This window comes from Mirounga angustirostris, unplaced genomic scaffold, assembly GCF_029215605.1.
Source record: "Mirounga angustirostris isolate CCGP_5_RB_7025 unplaced genomic scaffold, mMirAng1.0.hap1 SCAF_5, whole genome shotgun sequence".
In the NCBI taxonomy this organism is placed as follows: Eukaryota; Metazoa; Chordata; class Mammalia; order Carnivora; family Phocidae; genus Mirounga; species Mirounga angustirostris.
In genome coordinates this window covers 67128528-67144608 of record NW_026991713.1, presented here as the reverse complement: position 1 = coordinate 67144608, position 16081 = coordinate 67128528, and the positions used below count along the sequence as shown (strand labels likewise).

The window sequence follows — 16081 nt, the reverse complement described above, 5'->3', positions numbered from 1 at the left end:
TTCTAGTACAGGAGGAAGGAAAATGAGTCAGATGGGAAGAGTGACTGAATTGAAGTAGAGGCAGGAAGCTTTGTGTTTTGAGTAAGCGAAGTGTATAATATGTCAAACTTCTTTGTTGTTTATATTCTATGTGTTGTCACAGAGGAACTGCTGAATTGGGGGACAAAGATGCCTGGGTTTTAGAAGTGACCTTGATACTAACCCAACCTTAAGGCCCTGGTTCCCAGAGGTGTCCCAGGAGGGCGCTGGACTATCAGGTGTCCCTGCGTTGTGGCAGTTTTGGTACTTGAACAGCCCAATTTTTAACTGTTTAGGACTTTGCACACTTGTAGGATGTAAAGCACCTCTGGGGCTCCCACCAGGTACCTGAGGTGTTCTCTAGGATTGTAACAACCAAGCGTTCCTCCCCACCCACATTTTTAAGTGGCCACAAGCGATTAATAATACCTGTTTGAGAATCACTAAAAATTAGATCATCCATCCCTTCCAGCAAATGAGGGCCCCTTATTCCTGTGAAGTATGAGTACCATATTGAATAAACAGATTTGTGAACACCTAGAGATCATATACTCACTTGTTTGCTTCTGCTTCGCAGTGCAACTTCAGCCATAAGTCAGAGGATCTCAGCTGCCCAAGCGAACGGTATCTTCTGTACAGGGAGTGGGCTCATCCGCGAAGTATATACAAAAAGCAGCCCTTGGATCTTATCAGGTGAGGTGTTGTAGAGAGCATGCCAATGGGAGGACTCAGAGTTGCTCTCGTGGCATCGAAGTGACAATATTTAAAGAGTATTGCCAACCAGGGAAGCTCACCCAGGCCACTGAGCTTCATTGTCTAGAGCTTTTTATTGAGGCTTCATTATGTAGGCCTGACTCACTGAATCAACATTGCCCATGTGGCTCAGTCTCCCACCCTTCCTTTCCCAATATCCTGTGGCTCAAAGCCCTAATCCTCTAGTCACATGGTTGGTCTTCCTGGCATGGCCAGTCCCCATCCTGAATCATCCCATTAGCACAAACTAGGGGCCCTCCGTGAGTCACGTCATTGGCATATACTCTTAGGTGGGGCCCCAGGGGTTCTTTGAGTAACAAAGTTACCCTTATCTTGGGAAATTTCAAGAGTTGAGAGGTTAGCTCCCAAGAATTGGGAATAAAGACCTACCATATTCTTCATTGCCAGGAGTAAATGTTAGATTTAGCTTAAATTGTATGGTAAGAAAACAAGTTTTCACTGCTTGCCTGTATCTGCTATTAGATACTGTTTTACTATATCTAACAAGATGTGATGACTAGCTCAACATTTGTTTTCTGAAAGCATCAAGGTCAGCTGCTCTCCAGAGACTTTTTATTTATTTATTATTATGTTAATCACCATATATTACATCATTAGTTTTTGATGTAGTGTTCCATGATTCATTGTTTGCATATAACACACAGTGCCCCATGCAGAACGTGCCCTCTTTAATACCCATCACCAGGCTAACCCATCCTCCCACCCACCTCCCCTCTAGAACCCTCAGTTTGTTTTTCAGAGTCCATCATCTCTCATGGTTCATCTCCCCCTCCGATTTCCCCCCTTCATTCTTCCCCTCCTGCTATCTTCTTTTTTTTTTAAAGATTTTATTTATTTAACAGAGAGAGACATAGCGAGAGCAGGAACACAAGCAGGGGGAGTGGGAGAGGGAGAAGCAGGCTTCCCGCAGAGCAGGAAGCCCGATGTGGGACTCGATCCCAGGACCCTGGGATCATGACCTGAGCCGAAGGCAGACGCTTAACGACTGAGCCACCCAGGCGCCCTTTTTTTTTTTTTTTTAACATATAATGTATTATTTGTTTCAGAGGTACAGGTCTGTGATTCAACAGTCTTACACAATTCACAGCACTCACCATAGCACATACCCTCCCCAAAGTCTATCACCCAGCCACCCCATCCCTCCCACCCCCCACCACTCCAGCAGCCCTCAGTTTGTTTCTTGAGATTAAAAATTCCTAATATCAGTGAGGTCATATGATACATGTCCTTCTCTGATTGACTTATTTCGCTCAGCATAACACTCTCCAGTTCTATCCATGTCGTTGCAAATGGCAAGATTTCATTCCTTTTGATGGCTGCATAATATTCCATTGTATATATATACCACATCTTCTTTATCCATTCTTCTGTCGATGGACATCTTGGCTCTTTCCACAGTTTGGCTATTGTGGATATGGCTGCTATAAACATTGGGGTGCACATACCCCTTCGGATCCCTACATTTGTATCTTTGTGGTAAATACCCAGTAGTGCAATTCCTGGATCGTACGGTAGCTCTATTTTCAACTTTTTGAAGAACCTCCATACTGTTTTCCAGAGTGGCTGCACTAGCTTGCATTCCCACCAACAGTGTAGGAGGGTTCCCCTTTCTCCGCATCCCCGCCAACATCCGTCGTTTCCTGACTTGTTAATTTTAGCCATTCTGACTGGTGTGAGGTGATATCTCATTGAGGTTTTGATCTGGATTTCGCTGATGCCGAGTGATGCTCAGCACTTTTTCATGTGTCTGTTGGCCATTTGGACGTCTTCTTTGGAAAAATGTCTGTTCATGTCTTCTGCCCATTTCTTGATTGGATTATTTGTTCTTTGGGTGTTGAGTTTAAAAAGTTCCTTATAGATTTTGGATACTAGCCCTTTATCTGATATGTCATTTGCAAATATCTTCTCCCATTCTGTCAGTTGGCTTTTGGTTTTGTTGACTGTTTCTTTTGCTGTGCAAAAGCTTTTTATCTTGATGAGGTCCCAATAGTTCATTTTTGCCCTTGCTTCCCTTGCCTTTGGCGATGTTTCTAGGAAGAAGTTGCTGTGGCTGAGGTCCAAGAGGTTGCTGCCTGTGTTCTCCTTTAGGATTTTGTTGGACCCCTGTCTCACATTGAGGTCTTTCAACCATTTTGAATCTATTTTTGTGTGTGGTGTAAGGAAATGGTTGTTTCATTCTTCTGCATGTGGCTGTCCAATTTTCCCAACACCATTTGTTGAAGAGACTGTCTTTTTTCCATTGGACGTTCTTTCCTGCTTTGTTGAAGATTAGTTGACCATAGAGTTGAGGTTCCATTTCTGGGCTCTCTATTCTGTTCCATTGATCTATGTATCTGTTTTTGTGCCAGTCCCATACTGTCTTGATGATGACAGCTTTGTAATAGAGCTTGAAGTCCGGAATTGTTATGCGGCCAGCTTTGCTTTTCTTTTTCAACATTCCTCTGGCTATTTGGGGTCTTTTCTGGTTCCATACAAATTTTAGGATTATTTGTTCCATTTCTTTGAAAAAAGTGGATGGTATTTTGATGGGGATTGCATTGAATGTGTAGATTGCTCTAGGTAGCATTGACCTCTTCACAATATTTGTTCTTCCAATCCATGAGCATGGAACTTTTTTCCATTTCTTTGTGTCTTCCTCAATTTCTTTCATGAGTATTTTATAGTTTTGTAAGTACAGATCCTTTGCCTCTTTGGTAAGATTTATTCCTAGGTATCTTATGGTTTTGGGTGCAATTGTAAATGGGATTGACTCCTTAATTTCTCTTTCTTCTGTCTTGTTGTTGGTGTATAGGAATGCCACTGATTTCTGTGCATTGATTTTATATCCTGCCACTTTACTGAATTCCTGTATGAGGTCTAGCAGTTTTGGGGTGGAGTCTTTTGGGTTTTCCACATGAAGTATCATATCGGCAAACAGTGAGAGTTTGACTTCTTCTTTGCCTATTCGGATGCCTTTTATTTCTTTTTGTTGTCTGATTGCTGTGGCTAGGACTTCTAGTACTATGTTGAATAGCACTGGTGATAGTGGACATCCCTGCCGCGTTCCTGACCTTAGGGGGAAAGCTCTCAGTTTTTCCTCATTGAGAATGATATTTGCTGTGGGTTTTTCATTGATGGCTTTTATGATATTGAGGTATGTACCCTCTATCCCTATACTCTGAAGAGTTTTGATCAAGAAAGGATGCTGTACTTTGTCAAATGCTTTTTCTGCATCTATTGAGAGGATCATATGGTTCCTGTTCTTTCTTTTATTAATGTATTGTATCACATTGATTGATTTGCGGATGTTGAACCAAACTTGCAGCCCAGAGATAAATCCCACTTGGTCGTGGTGACTAATTCTTTAAATGTACTGTTGGATCCTCTTGGCTAGTATTTTGGTGAGAATTTTTGCATCCATGTTCATCAATGTAATTCTCCTTTTTGATGGGGTCTTTGTCTGGTTTGGGGAATCAAGGTAATGGTGGCCTCATAAAATGAGTTTGGAAGTTTTCCTTCCATTTCTATTTTTTGGAACAGTTTCAAAAGAATAGGTATTAATTCTTCTTTAAATGTTTGGTAGAATTCCCCTGGGAAACCATCTGGCCCTGGGCTTTTGTTTTTTGGGAGATTTTTGATGACTGCTTCAGTTTCCTTAGTGGTTGTAGGTCTGTTCAGGCTTTCTATTTCTTCCTGGTTCAGTTTTGGTAGTTGATACATGTCTGGGAATGCATCCATTTCTTCCAGATTATCTAATTTGCTGGCATAGAGTTGCTCATAATATGTTCTTATAATTATTTGTATTTCTTTGGTGTTGGTTGTGATCTCTCCTCTTTCATTCATGATTTTGTTGATTTGGGTCCTTTCTCTTTTCTTTTTGATAAGTCTGGCCAGGGGTTTATCAATCTTGTTAATTCTTTCAAAGAACCAGCTCCTAATTTCGTTGATCTGTTCTACTGTACTTTTAGTTTCTATTTCATTGATTTCTGCTTTGATCTTTATTATTTCTCTTCTCCTGCTGGGTTTAGGCTTTATTTGCTGTTCTTTCTCCAGCTCCTTTAGGTGGAGGGTTAGGTTGTGTATTTGAGACCTTTCTTGTTTCTTGAGAAAGGCTTGTATTGCTATATACTTTCCTCTTACGACTGCCTTTGCTGTATCCCAAAGATTTTGAACAGTTGTGTTTTCATTTTCATTGGTTTCCATGATTTTTTTTAATTCTTCTTTAATTTCCTGGTTGACCCATTCATTCTTCAGTAGGATGCTCTTTAGCCTCCATGTATTTGAGTTCTTTCTGACTTTCCTCCTGTGATTGAGTTCTAGTTTCAAAGCATTGTGGTCTGAAAATAGGCAGGGAATGATCCCAATCTTTTGGTACTGGTTAAGACCTGATTTGGGACCTAGGATGTGATGTACTCTGGAGAATGTTCCATGGGCACTAGAGAAGAATGTGTATTCTGTTGCTTTGGGATGGAATGTTCTGAATATGTCTGTGAAGTCCATTTGGTCCAGTGTGTCATTTAAGGTCTTTATTTCCTTGTTGATCTTTTGCTTAGATGATCTGTCCATTTCTGTGAGGGGGGTTTTAAAGTCCCCCACTATTATTGTATTGTTGTCAATGTGTTTCTTTGCTTTTGTTATTAATTGGCTTATATAATTGGCTGCTCCCATGTTAGGGGCATAGATATTTACAGTTGTTAGATCTTCTCATTGGATAGACCCTTTAAGTATGATATAGTGTCCTTCCTCATCTCTTATTACAGTCTTTGGTTTAAAATCTAATTTGTCTGATATAAGGATTGCCACCCCAGCTTTCTTTTAGTGTCCATTAGCATGGTAAATCGTTTTCCACGCCTTCACTTTCAATCTGGGGGTGTCTTTGGGTCTAAAATGAGTCTCTTGCAGACAGCATATCGATGGGTCTTGTTTTTAAATCCAATCTGATAGCCTGTGTCTTCTGATTGGGGCATTTAGCCCATTTGCATTCAGGGTAATTATTGAAAGATATGAATTTAGTGCCATTGTATTGCCTGTAAGGTGACTTTTACTGTATATTGTCTGTGTTCCTTTCTGGTCTGTGTTGCTTTTAGGCTCTCTCTTTGCTTAGAGGACCCTATTCGATATTTCTTGTAGGGCTGCTTTTGTGTTTGCAAATTCCTTTAGTTTTTGTTTGTCCTGGAAGCTTTTTATCTCTCCTTCTCTTTTCAATGACAGCCTAGCTGGATATAGTATTCTTGGCTGCATATTTTTCTCATTTAGTGCTCTGAATATATTGTGCCAGTCCTTTCTGGCCTGCCAGATCTCTGTGGATAGGTCTGTTGCCAATCTGATGTTTCTATCATTGTAGTTTACAGGTCTCTTCTCCCGAGCTGCTCTCAGGATTTTCTCTTTGTCTCTGAGACTCATAAGTTTTACTATTAGATGTCGGGGTGTTGACCTATATTTATTGATTTTGAGAGGGGTTCTCTGTGCCTTCTGGATTTGATGCCTGTTTCCTTCCCCAAATTAGGGAAGTTCTCTGCTATAATTTGCTCTAATATACCTTCTGCCCCTCTCTCTCTTTCTTCTTTTTCTGGGATCCCAGTTATTCTAATGTTGTTTCATCTTATGGTATCGCTTATCTCTCGAATTCTGCCCTCGTGATCCAGTAGTTGTTTATCTCTCTTTTTCTCAGCTTCTTTATTTTCCATCATTTGGTTTTCTATATCAGTAATTCTCTTTTCTGCCTCATTTATCCTAGCAGTTAGAGCTTCCATTTTTTATTGCACCTCATTAATAGCCTTTTTGATTTCGACTTCGTTAGATTTTAGTTCTTTTATTTCTCCAGAAAGGGTTTCTCTAATAACTTCCATGCTTTTTTCAAGCCCAGCTAGTATCTTTAAAATCATCATTCTGAACTGTAGTTCTGATATCTTACTAATGTCCATCTTGATTAGGTCCCTGGCAGTTGGTACTGCCTCTTGTTCTTTTTGTTGAGGTGATTTTTTCCGTCTTGTTGTTTTGTCCAGAGGAGAATAGATGAATGAGAGAACAAACTGCTGACAGGGTAGCAACGTCCCCAGAAAATATACACTAAACAAATCAGAAAAGACCTGCAACCAGGGGAAAAGAAAGGGAAAGAAAGAAAAAAGAAAAAAAAGATAAAAACAAACAAAAACAAAACAAAAAAACCCAGTATGATCAAATATGATCAGGCTGGTGCATAGATCAGTGCCACACACTAGATTTTGGGCGTTTTGGTCTGTTAGAAGAAAGTGCCTCCCAAAATTTTAAAGAAAGAAAAACTTACATATGTACAAAAATAAGGGTTAATACGATGAAGGGATGGATTATGTCTGTAAAGATGAAAATTATAAAAGATTTTACAAAAGGAATTGAGAAGATAAGAAGTTGGTTGAAAAAAAGAGGATTAAAAAAAAGGGGAGAGAATGTGATCAGGCGGGAGACTAGAACAAAGCCATACACTAGAGATTTAGGGTATATTTTGATCTGTTAGAAGAAACTGTATCTCAAAATTTTAAAGAGAGAACAACTTATATATATATACCAAAAATAAGCGTAACTACTATGAAGGGATAGAATAAGACTCTAAAAATGAAAAATAAAAAATATTTTTTGAAAAAGGGAAAAAGAAAAATTAAAAAAAAAAAAAAAAAGACAGGTAAAAAAAAATAAACTTCGAAAGACCAAAGAATCATGGGGAAAAAGCCATGGATTCTAGGTGCAGTATTCCCCTAGCACTGGAGTTCTGCCGTTCTCATTGATGGGTAAACTTGGCCTTGGCTGGCTGTTCTTGCTGATCTTCTGGGAGGGGGGGGCCTGTTGCTGTGGTTCCCAAATGTCTTTGCCGGAGGCGGAATTGCCCTGCCCTTGCCGGGTGGGGATAAGTAATCTGCCTGGGTTTGGGGAGCTTTTGTTCCCTGCAAGCTTTCCCTACAGCTTTGGAGGACGAGTTTGAAAATGGCGGCCTCCCAGTCTCTGACCCAGAGGAGCCAAGAACTTGGGCCCCACTCCTCAGTGAGTCCCCAGAGAAAAGCAGTCAATCATTCCCGTCTCCCCGGTCTCCCGCCGTACTCTGTGCTCACCCAGCATGTGACCCAGTGTTTCTATCTCTGGCTCACGACCCCATGTGGAGTCTCCCAACCCAGCAGATCCCTGCGGTGCACTCCCACGCTGCTCCTTCTGGGGGGAGGAAGGAGAGTCTCCCCGAATCTGCTGCTTGTTGGGTCCCTGCTGGAAGAGCAGTGGCCTGACTGCTGCGGATCACGGTTTATGGCAACCCCGAGCTGAGAGCCCGCTCCTCGGCTCCGTCTCTGCAGCCAGCTTCCCCGCTCCGATACCTGGGAGCTCTGCCTCACTCAGGCACTCCCGGTCTTTCTGTGACCCCGAGGGTCCTGAGACCACACTGTCCCAGAGAGGGCTCCATCCCCTGCTTAGCCACTGGAGCAACGTCACTCAGTGGAGCCGACTTCTAAAAGTTCCGATTTTGTGCTCCGCTGCTCTATTACTTGCCAGAAGCGGCCGACGGAGGCCCCCTCCCCTGCCATCTATCTTCCCGAATATTGCCTTGGATTCACTTCTCCACCCGTCCTACCTTCCAGAAAGTGGTCACTTTTCTGTTCAGAGTTGCTGCTATTCTTTTCTTCGATCTCCTGTTGAGTTCGTAGTGTTCAGAATGGTTTGATCCCTATCTACCTGAATTCCTGGGACCAGACGAAATCCAGGTCTCCTACTCCTCTGCCATCTTGCTCCACCCTTCTTCCTCTCCAGAGACTTTTATTGTTTGGGCAAGGCTGCTAGAGAGAGACAGACCAAAAATAACCAACAAACAAATAAAATTAAGCAAAGAAGTAAGCAAAATTTCTGATTGAAATGAAGAAACAGTGATGAGATGGGGTGGGGGAAAGAAGTGAAGAAAGTTACGTTTGAGTTGGAAACATATGAACTAAGACCTGGATAGTGAAAAGGAACCAGGATTTTGTGGATTTGGAAGAAGTCATTTTAGGAATAGGGGCAGTTTGCACAATGGCCCAAGGCTCAGGGACATTGGCAAGTGTGAAGAAATACCAAAGACCCGTGCTAATGAGAGAAGAGAATGATGAGACACAGGTTAGAAGTGGGGTAGTGGGAACATGGAAAAGAGTTTAGACTGTAAGTGCAGTGAAAAGCAGTTGTGATACTTTTAAGTAATCAGATAATTTTATCTCATTCACATTTTGCAAAGATAATTTGGGGAATGGACGACAGGGGCCCCAGGAAGCAGGGAGAGCAGGTAGGAGGCCGTCAGAGTGGCCAGAGGAGAACCCGCTGCATAGTTGGAATGGGGGTTAGGAGGGGAGTCAACAGGACTTGCTTATGGGTGGGATGTGGAGGGTGAGGAGGGGAGAGTCAGTTTTACCCCAGGTTGGCCTGGAGCCAAGTGCCTGTTCTTTCTACCATACTTCTGTGCCCACTGACATGGGAAAACCGCTTGACCTTGGAAGTGAGAGTTTTAAAACACTGAAGAGTTTTGGGTGCCTAGGTGGCTCAGTTGGTTGGGTGACTGCCTTCGGCTCAGGTCATGATCCTGGAGTTCCAGGGTCCAATCCCGCATCAGGCTCCCTGCTCAGTGGGGGAGTCTGCTTCTCCCTCTGACCCTCCCCCCTCTCATGCTCTCTCTCTCTATCTCATTCTCTCTCTCAAATAAATAAATAACATTGTAAAAAAAAAAAACACTGAAGAGTTTTGGTTTACTTTGTTTTATATTTTATTATGGGAAATTTCAAACATACACAAAAGGAGAGAGAACAGTACCACAAAACTGCCTATATCTGTCTCCCAGCTCCAAAAATTATGAACCTGCCTGCTCATGGACTAACTGCATTTGGTTCATTAATTTCTCACCTTCATTGCATCTTGTCTGTTGTTTGACTTTGTATTGTATCTTGTCCTGTGTGGCATGTATGAAGCCAAATCAAATGTGCAGTGAGGTGTCATTGAGTTTGGAGTCCCGAACCTGTTACAATTGTGCGAATTTTGCTTTATGAGTGAATAAAGCTGACATTGTGGAAAGACACAACTTGTGCGTATGCACCTTTGTAGCACGCTTGGGACAAGAACTGAGTGTGCTGGGTCTCCAGATAGAAGGAGCTTACTGAGTGCTCAGCTCAGAGGATGAAAATAGAGCCAGCCAGTCACCTCAGCATGACATCTAGTCACGACAACATGACACCTCAGGACACTGAAGACAGAAAGAAGATCCTGAGAACCTCCAGAAAGAGAAATAGGCTTCATTTGAAGGAGCAAGACTCAGAATAACATTGAACTCCTCAATGACAGCACTGTAGGTAGAAGAAAAGAGAGCAATAATTTCAAGTTTCCAAGGGAGGTGATTTCTCACTTTCCAATTCCATAAATGGTCAAGCTGTTAAAATAAGTGTGAGGAATTTTCACAATTTAAATGTGCAAGGTAATGGAGGAGGTGCTCCATGAAGGAAGAGAAAAACATGACTTCAGTAAACAGGGATTCCCAACATGACAGAGGAATGGCGAGATCCCAGGTGACGACTCTGGCAGGGCTAGAGAATCATTAATCAGGGTGGAGAAGATCTGATGGGATTTATTCAAGGAGATGAAATCAAGAAACTACCTCATGTGTTTGAAAGTACTGAGAAAATTACATGTTAGGTAAAAGTCTGGGGTTAAATTGTTGGTAAGCACACAGAAAACTAAGCAGTGAACCACTGTGACAATTACTAGAACTATCTGACCCCTTACTGAGTATATACTTACAACTTTGATCAAAAAGCTGAATTTTTAGAAATTGGTGTTAAGAATTGGGATTTTTTGGCAGAAAGAGAATGATCAGAATATCATATTTGAAGGAATTATTATTATATTATTCCCAGCCTTTCAGCAAGATCTTGGAGGCAGGTTTCTGAGATTCAAAAATTCTTTCTGAGGGGCGCCTGGGTGGCTCAGTCATTAAGTGTCTGCCTTCGGCTCAGGTCATGATCCCAGGGTTCTGGGATCGAGCCCCGCATCGGGCTTCCTGCTCAGCGGGAAGCCTGCTTCTCCCTCCCACTCCCCCTGCTTGTGCTCCCTCTCTCGCTGTGTCTCTCTCTGTCAAATAAATAAATAAAATCTAAAAAAAAAAATTCTTTCTGATCTTCTTGCCTCCAATATAATGTAGATATCTTTGGAAATAATGAACTCCCTGTCATGGTCAGTATCCAAGCAGGGACTACCTGACTAGCTCTAAATGAGGCAGAATATTTTTACTATTGGGGAGTTGGACCAGTAACCTCTAACATTCTTTCCAGTTTTAAATGTAGCATTTCCAGTGTGGATGGTTGATAAAAACATACCACAGAAAATCTAACAGCCAAGACATTGCAAACCCATTGCCTGGCTTTTCTTTCTCAGGCACTACCCTGAGCCTGTCATTGGCCTGCAGTCTAGGAGCCAGACAACACAGCCCCAATCACTTAAAAATGCAACACTTGGTTCCTCCTGACCCCTGATTCCAGGTCTGTCTCAGCCCTTCCTTATCCCCGGGGATGTGGCCTACACCCAGGCCTATGACCTGTGAAGCTGACCACTGGTTCAGCCCAGAGATGTTCCTGTCTGAAGGAAGTCTCCTGGGACTTCAGGTCTTCCTCAGAGCTTAGTCTCCACCAAGCTAAGCCCAAGGACCTCAGCCCAGCTCCATACTGAGCTGGAAGTCTCATAGAGGCCTCTGAGGAAGCGAAGAGCTAAGTAAATCTACAGTTTCTGTGGACCAGTACTGAGCCAGGAAGGAGGCAGTCTAGGAAAGATCAACAACAGCCAACAGTCATCATCTCAATGTGCTCTCCTCACCTCTCAACTCTTAGTGCCCAACTGTGTCTGTCTCCCTTTCAGGAATAGTCTGGAGCTGCTTCCTGCCCTGCCCCCTTTCTTCCAACTGTGCCTCCCTGGACTCTTCCATTGATGAGTTTTCAAAACTTAGAAAAAATAGAAGTGCTAGATATAAGGAATACAGGACAGTGGATTCCTCAGTCATTATCAGTGACTTCTTATCAGTCCTTTTCTTGTATTTGTGATTGACATTACATTTGCTCCAAGGAAGTTCCCTGGATAAGCAAAAGCAGGTTAACTGGGAGCAGATTGTTCATGTTCATTTGTCTCATGCATGTTACAAACAATCTTTTGGAGAATGTATCAGATGTGTTCGTATTTACAAAGAAGGATGATGATGTTCTCTATTTGCTTACTATGTAGCATTTTTCTTTCCTTCGCCCTGTTCTAGTTGACTTTGCTTCATCAGGCTCACCAGTGATCGGTACTTCTATGATACATAAAATACTTGTTTCATAGTGGAATTTGGGGTCTTTATGAAAATGAACATGTTTTAAGTATGAATTGGGTAAGAGGTTTAAGCTTAAAGCCTCCGGTATTTAAAATCAGAAATTAAGGTTAGGATGAAGCTGCAAAGTGGTTCAATTAGCAATAATCGCGCCTCCGATAACCAATTTCTGTCTTTGTTCAGGAAATATTATGGAGAAAAGATTGGAATCTACTTTGCTTGGCTGGGCTACTATACTCAGATGCTCTTGCTGGCTGCGGTAGTCGGAGTGGCTTGCTTTCTCTATGGATATTTTAATCAGAATAACTGTACATGGAGGTAAGTTCTGTTTATTCCTTGTTACTGTGATGAAAAGTTGATTAGACATAAAATTATTTTCAGGGTCTTAGACTGTTTTAGTAAAGGAAGACTCATCACAGAACACTTACTGCTTTGGATGATATATCCCTTTTGTCCTGAGTATAATAACTAAGTGGAAAAAAAATTTTTTTAGATAATGCGGCCCAGTTTCTGACAAGAATATTACCCTTAGGAAACACTCCAATTTTTAAAGACAATACTTTGAAAAAGAAAGGCGGTGTGGAGGGAGGATTTTCCTTGAACTTCTGCTCCCCAGAGGAATGCTTCACTCAGCCCTACAGATTTGAGCCAAGAGCAGCTCTGATTTCTTCAAGGTTTCAAGGCAAAACTTGATAAAATTGGTGTCTTTATGCTTTTAGAAATGACTTTTTAATATATATTAGGAAACATGTTTAAAAATCCAAGTAAACAACACTTTTGTTTTTGTTTTACTTTTTAAAAAATTAGGCCTTACAGTGTTATGGGAAAAAAAAATAAGTGATAAACAATCGTTTGTGCTTGATGTTAGAATTAAAATACCAGCTGCACTGTCTAAAGGGAAAAAGCATAGATGCCAGAACACACTGAATTTCACCATCACTGTTCTGAATTGTGTTATTATTCCTCTGCTTTTGGTAGTCTCAACCTTTAGAAGGGATGCAACACTGAAGCAGGCATTTTCTTGTGTTCACCTGGCCTCTCTCCAGCTGTGACAGCCAGATCAAAATTTCTGGGCACCAGCAATGAGCTAGCTGATGACCAGATTTTTCTAGCCCCAAGCATATCAGCCTGGCTCCCGAGGCAGGAAGCTTACATGGCAGCTCTGATGTATAGGCATAATTATCCATTCTATTTAATGGAGAATTCTGAGCGTTTTGTACCCATTATGGCTTCTTAGCTAGAAAGCTGCAGATGGTCTTTGAAGTATTCTCCTCTCTTCACTGAAAATAAAGAGTTCAGGGCCAAAGGCTGAATGTTGATACATTTTGCCAAAATTTGTCTCTGGCTTCTCCATTGTTTTGTATACTGTTCCAACCAAAAACAAAACAAAAAAACAAAACCAAAAAAACAAAAACCAAAAAAACCAACATCTCAAATATACACTTTCAAAGTACAAAAGTAGCATTTTTATAAGGTTCTTGCATTGTGACTGTTCTCATTACAGGTCATTTTATACAAACACCCCAACAGTCACAGCACATGTTTCTACTATTTCACAAAGATTAGTTTACAGAAATCTGGGGGAGGGTCTTGGGGATATACTCCCTGTGCTCAGAACTATTGGGGCTTTAATTACTATTTAAATACATGCATTTAAATGTTTTCAGTTAAGTTTATTACATGCTGAGTAGATTCACAGGAATAGAAAATGTATTTAAGGTATAAGGAATAATGGATGATCCCTCACCAGTTTAAGAAAGAACATTACTGTTACCTGGGAAATGCTTCCCTCAGTTGCATTCCCTCACTTTCCACTTTGGAAATAGAACTACACCAAATTTTGATTTTTTTTTATCATTCCTTTATATATACTATATATTCTTTATCAGATATATTTGTATCCCTACAAAATATATTTCATTTTGTGTGCTTTTGAAAATATGCATATGTAAGTGGAGGATACTATAGGTATTTCCGCTTCTATAAAAGCTTATGTTTAAAGCTTATGTCCCCCTTTAAACATAACAGCTTTATTGAGATATGATTCACATATCATAAAGTGCACCCTTTCAAAGTATACAGTTCAGTGGTTTTAAGTCAATTCAGAGTTGTGCAGCCATCACCACTGTCTAATTTTAAAACATTTTCATCACCCCAAAAAGAAACTTCATCCCCATTAGCAGTCACTTCCTAACCCCCCTTCTCTTAGCCCTTGCAACTATGAATCTACTGTCTGTCTCTGTGGATTTGCTTATTCTGGACATTTCATATAAGTGGAACCGTACAATCTGTGGCCTTTTGTGACTCTTCTTTGACTTAGCATAATCTTTTCAAGGTTTATTCATGTTGTAGCATATATCAGTACATCATTCCCCTTTGTGGTCAAATAAAATGACATTGTATGGATATACCACATTGTTTATCCATTCATCCATGTCAATTTAGGTTGTTTCTACTTTTTGGCTATTATTACTTATTCTGCTATGGACATTCATGTACAAGTTTTTGTGTGAACATATGTTTTCAGTTCACTTGAGAATATATCCTTCACAAAATGGAATTGCTGGAATACATGTTAACTCTATGTTTAACATTTTGAGGAGCTGCCAGAGTATTTTTCAGAGTGACCTCACTATTGTACTTCCATAGTAGCAATTTATGAGGATTCCAATTTCTCCACATCCTCATCAACACTTGATATTGCTGGGTTTTACGAATACCTATGTATTAGTCATCCTGGTGGGTATGAAGTGGATGTCAGTGTGGATTTGTTTGTATTTCCCTAATGCCTACTGATATTGAGCATCTTTTCATGTGCTTATTTGCCATTTGTATATCTTCTTTGGAGAACATCTGTTCAAATCCTTTGCCTCTCTTAATTGTGTTGTCTTTTTATTGTCTTTTTTAAACTGTTCTTTATCCTGGATAAAATCCTTTATCAAATATATTGCAAATATTTTCTCCCATTCTATGGATTGCCTTTTCACTTACTTGATGGTATCCTTTGAAGCACAACAGTTTTTAATTTTAATGAAGTCTAGTTTACCTAATTTTTTTCTTTTGTTTGTTTGTGCTTTTGGTATTGTATCTTAGAAAGCATTTTTATCCAGAGTCATAAAGATTTTATCAGTGTTTATCATCTAAAAGTTTTATAGATTTAGGTCTGTGATTCATTTTTTTACCAGGTATATATCCAGGGGCCCCAGCACCATTTTTTTTTTTTTTTTAAGATTTTATTTATTTATTTGACAGAGAGAGACACAGTGAGAGAGGGAACACAAGCAGGGGGAGTGGGAGAAGGAGAGGCAGGCTTCCCGCTGAGCAGGGTGCCCGATGTGGGGCTCGATCCCAGGACCCTGGGATCATGACCTGAGTCGAAGGCAGATGCTTAATGACTGAGCCACCCAGGTGCCACCCCACCCCCAGCACCATTTTTGAAAAGACTGTTCTTTCCCCATTTGATTGTCTTAGCACCATTGTCAAAAACCAATTGGCTAGAGGCGTAACAGTTTGTTTATGGACTCTCAATTGTTTTCCATTGATCTCTATGTCTGCCCTTTTTGCAAATACATACTATATTGATTACTGTAGCTTTGTTAATAAGTTTTGAAATTGAAAACTTCAAAACTTTTTCAAAATTGTTTTGGCCATTTTGGGTCCCTTACATTCCATGTTAATTTTAGGATTAGTTTGTCCATTTCTGAAAAAAAGCCAGAATTGCATTAAATCTCAGGTCAATATTAAGACTTCTGATCTATGAACATAGAATGTCTTTCCATTTATGTAGGTTGTCTTTAATTTCTATTAATAAACTATTTTGTAGTTCTTACTATTTTGTATTTAAGTTTCACACTTTTCTCAAATTTATTCTAAGTATTTTATTCTTTTTGATGCTATTATAAATGAAATTGCTTCCTTCATTTCATTTTTGGATTATTCATTGCTAGTGTATAGAAATATAATTGCTTTTTGTGTATTGATTTTGTG

The 16081-nt window shown here is 40.5% G+C and overlaps 1 protein-coding gene and 1 long non-coding RNA gene across 4 annotated transcripts in view; one reads left to right on the top strand and one right to left on the bottom strand.

The window, feature by feature from the left end:
• LOC135364438 (uncharacterized) overlaps window positions 1-712 on the bottom strand; it is a 32389-nt gene extending 31677 nt beyond the window's left edge. For both annotated transcript variants that reach the window (XR_010411547.1, XR_010411546.1), the window contains exon 1: window positions 575-712. This is a non-coding gene — a long non-coding RNA (uncharacterized LOC135364438). The remainder of the gene's footprint in view (window positions 1-574) is intronic.
• ANO6 (anoctamin 6) overlaps window positions 1-16081 on the top strand; it is a 183853-nt gene that overhangs the window by 119432 nt on the left and 48340 nt on the right. For both annotated transcript variants that reach the window (XM_045873584.3, XM_045873585.3), the window contains 2 exons: window positions 596-711; window positions 12278-12412. In XM_045873584.3, coding sequence (XP_045729540.1) covers window positions 596-711; window positions 12278-12412 — 251 coding nt within the window. The remainder of the gene's footprint in view (window positions 1-595; window positions 712-12277; window positions 12413-16081) is intronic.